The 7,062-nt window shown below is 52.4% G+C and overlaps 2 protein-coding genes across 3 annotated transcripts; both read left to right on the forward strand.

Annotated features, from left to right (window-relative positions):
* Positions 1-481: 481 nt before the first annotated feature.
* rnf169 (ring finger protein 169) lies at positions 482-4,335 on the forward strand. 2 transcript variants are annotated; one of them, XM_088380529.1, is made up of 6 exons: positions 482-872; positions 1,552-1,625; positions 1,747-1,833; positions 1,936-2,036; positions 2,109-2,253; positions 2,372-4,335. In XM_088380529.1, the coding sequence occupies exons 1-6, from the start codon at positions 605-607 to the stop codon at positions 3,287-3,289; spliced, it is 1,593 nt and encodes a 530-aa protein (XP_088236655.1). In that variant the 5' UTR covers positions 482-604; the 3' UTR covers positions 3,290-4,335. The 2 variants fall into 2 exon arrangements, with proteins under 2 accessions (XP_088236655.1, XP_088236654.1); XM_088380528.1 differs by having other exon boundaries at positions 1,552-1,624; positions 1,740-1,833.
* Positions 4,336-4,800: 465 nt separating this feature from the next.
* On the forward strand, positions 4,801-7,062 carry spcs2 (signal peptidase complex subunit 2). The gene is made up of 5 exons (XM_088380547.1): positions 4,801-5,009; positions 5,958-6,041; positions 6,304-6,463; positions 6,653-6,788; positions 6,851-7,062. Exons 1-5 carry the CDS (start codon positions 4,968-4,970, stop codon positions 7,035-7,037), a joined length of 609 nt encoding a protein of 202 aa, XP_088236673.1. The 5' UTR covers positions 4,801-4,967; the 3' UTR covers positions 7,038-7,062.

Raw genomic sequence — 7,062 nt, forward strand, 5'->3', positions numbered from 1 at the left:
GCTGATTTATTCCTTTTTGTTAGTCACACGAGCCATTCTTCAACTATACGCTGAAATACGTTTTTGCTCAGTCAGGCACGAGGATAAAATAGTTCGTTGAAAATGACATCACAGTCGTGCATCAATGACGGCTCGGCTCGGCTCGGCTCGGCTATTTTGGAGGTGTGGCGATGTGACGCTTACAAGCTGAGCCCAAGGCACTGCTGTCATTTTCAAGCGACGCAAAATGGCAACCGCCGACCGAGAAGGGAGGAAAAAGTGACAGCTATTATCAGCCACAAATGTGATATGAATCCAATGGCTCTTGTCAACAAAAAACGTGTCTTGACATTAGTCGTATTTTTGATTTTTTTTCAACCAAACTTTATTGAAAAGCTAACTTTGACAAGAAAAAAAGCATTGAAAACGCGACACAAAGAGCAGCCAGAGTGATTTTAAATAAAAGATTGAAATCAAGACGAGCGTGGAGGAGTTTGAAGAGCGCGCACGCGTGCGCGCACACACACAGACCAAAGCTCACGCACACGCGTATTTTCGAGACTTAGTGGAAGGAAGGGCGGGGTTTGTTTTGAACTCGAACGCTCAGCAGCAGTCACTGGGGAAGATGGCGGCCGCGGTGACTGGCCGACGCTCCGGAAAGGCTGCGGCAGCGGCGGCGGAGGCGGCGCACACGGCGGCGGATCCGGCGGCGGCCCGGGCATCTCCTGTACTCGGAACGGCGTCGGCAATCCACCGCAGCAGCGAGCCCAGTCGCCGCTCCTGCTCGGCCCGGTGGCGCCGGAGCACAGAGGCCGAGCGGAAAGGCGGCGGCGGGGCGGCCGGCAGGGTCGCGGCGGCGGTGGCGGCGGCGGACGCCCGCGTGCGGCCATCAGGTGAGCATTGGACGTCGTTTTGCTCCACTTTCCACATTGACAACTTGACTCGGGTGCTCTTCAGCCATGTTGATCTCGGTTGAACTTGATGGGACCCGAAGAGTCCTTTCACTCTTGATTCCAACTCCCTCTGAGCGTGTTGACAAGTTGCTTGACAAGTTCTCCCGAGACACTCTCTCTGTAGTGTCGAGCTATGTGTGCTTGATTGAATTGACGGGAGTGCGGCCCATTCAGTCACATTCCGCTGATACGCTCAACAAATATCAAGCAAGTTATCCAAGCATCTTGCAGCCATTTGATTGTTTATGCAGAGCCGGATTTGGACTTTGCTGCGTCTGATTTTCACATTTTTCTACCTTTTGCAGTCTTATCCTTATGTCTTTGTCACTTGCGGATGCTCATTTTGCTTACGAAGCATGTCAACGTTGAATAAAAAAAAAAAAATACATAAGGACAGATCAAAATGGGTTTTTGTGCATCGGTGTAATGGCCCCTACCTGGGTCAAGTACGGATGAGCTCCTTTGTCCCACGCGCGGAGTCATCTGCCAATACGAGACGTTCAGAGTCAATGTGAGGAACCAAGTGAGATGGGCTTCTGCGCTTGGCTACAATGCAGAGCTAGAAGCCGTTTCAAACCACTCAAGTCTTCTTCTGTGTTTTTTGCTCGTGCACGCTCAGACGTGTTTGTGTGTCCGAGCGCCGTGCACAAGTCAACCGAGGGCTCGTCTTCAGGTCCCAACCTGACGCGCAAGGTGAGTCCGAGTCAAAGTCCGGTGAGACCCGTGGCCGTTCTTGCGTTGTTATTTTTTTTCCTGCTGCGTCGCGTACGTCGCAAACGGGTGCGTAAGCGTCAATGTTTTCCTTTTGATGGAGCTGTCCATGTGCGAGGAGCGGGAAGACGTGAGGAGGCGCGGCCTCCGCAAGGACGAAAGCGGCTCGCCCCAACGCGGCCAAGATTCGGTAAGTCCTCGCTGCTGAAGCAGAATGGGACTTCAGAACGAGAGTCGACGTCTTCCAATTTTGAACGTTGCTTCCAAGGGACTGCTCTTGTCCACGTTGCAGGGCGTGCTGTCTGACTCGGAGAACGAGGAGCCCGTGTCCAGGCGCATCAGGAGGTTCTCGGCCTTTGTGAGAAGGAGCCGGACTATGTCGGGCGTCGCCAGGTGCTTGCTCTCTCCAGCCGGCCGGCCCATGCTCGCCCGCCTCGACCTCATACCTCTGTCCGTCTTCCTCAGTGGCGTGCAGAGGAGTCGCAGCTGCACGGAAGCCGGCGACAACGCGCGGGGGAAAACCAAGGGGGACGCCGACGCGGTTTGGCTCGCTCGCCCCCAAGTGCCATCGGAGTCCGCTCAAGACCTGGCTTCCTGCCGCGAATGTCAGGTGACATTTTATTTGCCTCGTGACCTTAACGTCGTCCGAGTCCACATGTCACGCCGTCCGAGTCCACGCGTCACCCGGCGGTGCGATGTGCTGTAACTCTGCGACGCTGCCGTTGCAGGCGGGGGCAGCTCACAGCTTCACGGCCGGAATCCTCCTGTCGTCAGAGAACAGTCGGTCGGCCTCGGCGCCCGTCGGCGGCCCCGACCGGCGGCCGGCGCGGCGCGGCGGCGTGGCCCCGCCGGCGGCCGCCGCGCCACCCGAGCGCTCGGTCAGCCCCGAGAGCAACGACAGCATCTCGGAAGAGCTCAACCATTTTAAGCCCATCGTGTGCTCGCCCTGCACGCCGCCCAAGCGGCTGGCGGACGGACGCCTGCTTGAGCCCGCCGTGGTCAAGTCCACGCCCCGGAATCTGACGTGGCGCCTGCACAAGCCCACCAGCTACGAGGCCAGCCCCGCCGTGCTGCAGCGCTGGCGGCAGATCGAGCTGGACCGCCAGAGCTTCAAGGTGAACTCCAAGGGGACACTGACCAGCCCCGTCACGGACATGCCGGAGGCCGGCGGCACTGCCAACAACAAGCGGAAGCTGCTCTTCGATCCTCCTGGCCCGGATGGCCGCTCCCTCAAGATCCGCGTGCCCGCCGTCCACTACTGCGGCGACTTTCCCTCACGCGGCGGCGATGCTGAACTGGAGTCGGGGGCCGGCGTCGGCGCCTTGTTTGGACGCAGACATTCCTTCTCCCCGTACGCCCGTGGCTCAAGCTTCCAGTCGTGCAAGCTGGCGGCAAAGGGCTCGTTGAGCCCCCGCAAGGAAACGGCTGCCTCCAAGCGAAGCAGAAAGACCAAACACCAGGACGCCGCCACCCCCCGAGTCTGCCAGGAGAGGAAGGACCGGGCTTTCGCCCTCAAGCTGCAAAGACAGTTTGAGAGGGAGCGCGCCCCCCCGGGGGACAAGTATTTCCTACGCTCCTGGATGGCCAATCACAGCCGCAGGAGGCTCGACCTGCGACGCTCGCGCCGTATCAACCAGCAGCGTTAGCTGTCGCCGTGATGTACTTTGAGGGCGCCGCTGTCGTGACAAAAAACAAAAACAAATGAAATAATAGTCTTTGTCAATGAAGGATGTACGGCGATCAGGATGGGGCCGAGGAGGATTCGCGCAGCTACGCGACAATAGTGCAGTATTTCAAACTTCCTCGACACCAAATATTTGAGCTGTGATTCATGGAAATACATTTAGTGGAACCCCAAAATTTGAACTTCACGTAAACTCATTTACTAAGGTGAAGCGATCCAATGATTTCATTCATTCATCATCTTATCCTCCCCAGGTTTGCCCCGAAGCGGTCGCCAGCCAATGGCGGGGCACACGTCGACAAATGGCCATACACACCCCTACTCGCGCCTACGCTCATCCGACGACTGCGCTCACGCCGAAGCGCAATTTATAAAGAAGGTTTACTTCACCTGAAGAAATGTCCTTGCATGAAGTGAAAAGTTTCAGGTTGCGCTGTAATTGGTGTTGCTTTTTCTTTCATGAATCAAAGTTAAAATGTTAGATGTGGTGGAGCCCCCCCCCCCCCCACACACACACACACACATTCATTCGATGTTTCTTTTCTTCCAGTGTGCAAAACTTCTCTATCAATACTCTCATTTCCTACACATTGTGATTTTGTTTTTTTGTTCCAATGAGTTCACCTCCTCAGCTGAAGGGCTCCTTTTCTCGACACAAGCCAGCTTTAATGTATTTTCTATGACGAAATGATGATGATTATTTATGGACGTGTTTGGAAATACCCTCTAACTCAGTGTGCAAAATAATTAAGCGGAGCACGAGGCTCCGTCCGACCGGTGAAACGGTTGGCAAACCAATGGGAGCGGAGCGGAGGCACTCTGCCTTTGCTCTGCGCGTCAATTTCCCTACTCTCCTAAAGTTTGATTGACATGATACTGTACATTTTCTAGAGGAGCTGTGTTTGGCTTGATGGAGCAGAGAGTTTGGCTTGCCAAATCAAACTGTGACATTTTGTACGAATGAGCAAGACAACTTTATACATAAAAATTAAATGAAAAAAAAAATGGGCAGGCAGCAGCGTTTCATGTTTGTGCTCATCGAGCAAATGCAAGTTAAAATAAAACTGGCAACAATACAAGTGACTGGAAACATAGTTTAGAAATCACGTCAATGTTGACGTCTGACCATCAAGGCGACGTCCCAAGAGAAGTGTCGTGGGGGATGTGCTCCCAAATGGAAGAAACGAGCAGTTGACTGATTATGTCCAAATGTGACACACATGATCATGAGGTTACTGCAGGTTAGGGATACTGCAGCGAACCCGCCACGACAACAATTTGTGAAAGAAGAAAAAAAAAAAAAACACGCGTACCTATTCGTATGTTACAAGATTTATGGACAGATTTACTTCTTAATGCGGATAAAACGTTCCCAGTTTACCGCGTCGTGGCTTCATGACGTCTCACGTTTGTGGTTATGGTCCAACCAATAGAAAGCAGCCAGGTCAGTGACGGAGTAACAATATAGAATGAGGCCTTTTCTTTGAAATATTACTATATGTATGTAATAGGAACTTTGTATCGTGAGCTGTGACCCATACTCTAGAACAGTAGGTGGCGGTAATGCTCCATTAGGTTGCCGCAAAGAAGAAGAAGGAAGAAGCACAGCCAGGTCAGCGTTGTTTGGGGCGGAAGACAAAATGGCAGCTGCGCGCAATGGAAAGAGTGGCCTCTTAGAGAAAGTGAGTTTGTACGCTCATGTGTTGAATTTTTTTTCTTTTCTTGATCGTGTCGTCCCGCCCAGAGCAAAATCGGCAACAATGGTTGTTTGAGAGGCAGAGAAGTGCCTGCCTGCGGAGGGCCACATGAGCTAACATGCTACGCTGAATGAAGGCTCCTCGAATGACTTCGTTTGAACAGCGGCGGCCTTTTGGGTTTTTCTCTCCACGCTGTCATGGCAAAGTTGAAAGTGTACTACTTCCTCTCCACGCTGTAATGGCAAAGATGAAAGTGTACTACATCGCTCTAGAATCAAATCTAAGCGACGAGGGAAACGGCTGCCAAAATAGATCAAGACGTGAGGCGCCTGCAAGCGGCTACTAATCCAGCAACAACAAATTTGAGCTCAAATCAACTTTAGCTAAAAAATCGCTAGAGCGACCTTGCATAAAACGTTAAGGGGGGGGGGGGGGGGGCATTGCGAAAACGTCAAAAAGGAAAGTTCAGAGCACCAGGCAAAAGATAGAGCCCTTTTGTCAATTTTTTTCTGATTAATCACTTACAACAATTGATAGGCCTGAAATTGTCAAAACCCTGATTCGAGCCACTCAACAGGAAATTTCTGTACCTCCGTTATGGCATATGACATAGCATTTTCTTCAAAGTCATTTTTAACACAAAGAGATGGACATTAAAAAAATCCTATATCTGATTCATTAAAAATGTTATCAACAGATTAGGACCTCAAAAAAAATCCTATATCTGGTTCACTAAAAATGTTATCAACAGATTACTCATCAGTTGCTGCTAGGCGTGAACAATTTCAGGAGAAGATTAGTCACGTATATTGTTTTGACAGATATTCCCATCGTGATTTGAGACCCCCCCCCACCCTTACACACAAACCCACACACAAAATGCCCGAAAATGACACGGTACGGGTGTAATGACGTAGAGGGGCTTTGTTTCAGTGGAGAATCGACGAAAAGCCAGTGAAGATCGACAAATGGGACGGCGCCGCGGTCAAGAACTCTCTGGATGATGCAGCTAAGCAGGTGGGTGTCTACCAATTGTCTACTTGGACCTAGGTCCAATGATGGAGATGGGAATAGCTACTAAATAAGTGGAGTCGAAATGCGCTCTGCAAGAACCAAGATGGTTGGAAGGATAAATGACTAGCATCCAAACAGTAAATGCTATAAAACAAGTCTGATGCCGAGTGAAAAATGAGGCTAGCGTCCAACATGTTCTTGTCGAGAAGTTTGGGGCTGTTGAGAAGTTTGGGGTACACATAAATTGTACCGGTCGCGCGCGCAGGTGCTGCTGGAGAAGTACGGCTATGAGGAGCACTTTGGTCTGGTGGACGGCCGTCTGGTCATCTGTACGGTCTCGTGCGTCTTTGCCATGGTGGCCTTGGTCTGGGACTACCTGCGTCCCTTCCCCGAGTCCAGACCCGTCCTGGCCTGCTGCGTGGTTTCATATCCTTCGCACTGTGATGTGTCGCCTTTTTTCACGTTAGGCAACTGCTCCATTTCACCTCATTTCTCAACTATGTTCATGTGTACCACAAGAATCACGCGCAATGGCGTCAGGAATCGCTCGCTCGTTCGGCCCCGGTGGAAACGTCGGGTCGAGTCGTGAACGTACTCCTTAACGGCGGCCCTCACCTACTTCATCATGATGGGGATCCTAACGCTGTACACGTCCTACAAGGAGAAGAATATTTTCCTGGTGGCCCTCCAGAAGGACCCGGCCGGGATGGATCCGGACCGCGTGTGGCAGCTGGCATCCTCGCTCAAGCGGTAAGCGTGCTCGGAACGCGTCGCCTTGGGGGCCGGGCTGACGGCTGTCTGCTCGCCGGCAGGTTCGACGACCAGTACACGCTGCGAGTGGCCTTTACGGACGGCGAGCACAAGACGTGGCTGGAGAGCCACATGACCTCGTCGGTGGCGTCCTTCTTCGACGGCAACGGAACACTGGCCATGGACCGCTTTGAGAAGTGCGTGTCGGCGCTTCACGATGCGCTGGCCGCTGACAAGAAAAGCAAATAAAAGTGTCTACTTGGTGATCGATCGA

Source organism: Syngnathus floridae, chromosome 7, assembly GCF_059516105.1.
Source record: "Syngnathus floridae isolate MCC-2025c chromosome 7, RoL_Sflo_1.0, whole genome shotgun sequence".
Classification (NCBI taxonomy): Eukaryota; Metazoa; Chordata; class Actinopteri; order Syngnathiformes; family Syngnathidae; genus Syngnathus; species Syngnathus floridae.

Bases quoted from the DNA above. Each gene is read 5' to 3' on its own strand.
- spcs2 (XM_088380547.1), top strand. From the start codon at position 4,968: ATGGCAGCTGCGCGCAATGGAAAGAGTGGCCTCTTAGAGAAA. The intron at 5,010-5,957 runs GTGAGTTTGTAC...GCTTTGTTTCAG, and splicing joins AGAGTGGCCTCTTAGAGAAA to TGGAGAATCGACGAAAAGCC. The intron at 6,464-6,652 runs CATATCCTTCGC...CGGCGGCCCTCA, and splicing joins CCTGGCCTGCTGCGTGGTTT to CCTACTTCATCATGATGGGG.
- rnf169 (XM_088380528.1), top strand. From the start codon at position 605: ATGGCGGCCGCGGTGACTGGCCGACGCTCCGGAAAGGCTGCGGCAGCG. The intron at 1,625-1,739 runs GGTGAGTCCGAG...TGTTTTCCTTTT, and splicing joins GGTCCCAACCTGACGCGCAA to GATGGAGCTGTCCATGTGCG. The intron at 1,834-1,935 runs GTAAGTCCTCGC...TCCACGTTGCAG, and splicing joins CCCAACGCGGCCAAGATTCG to GGCGTGCTGTCTGACTCGGA.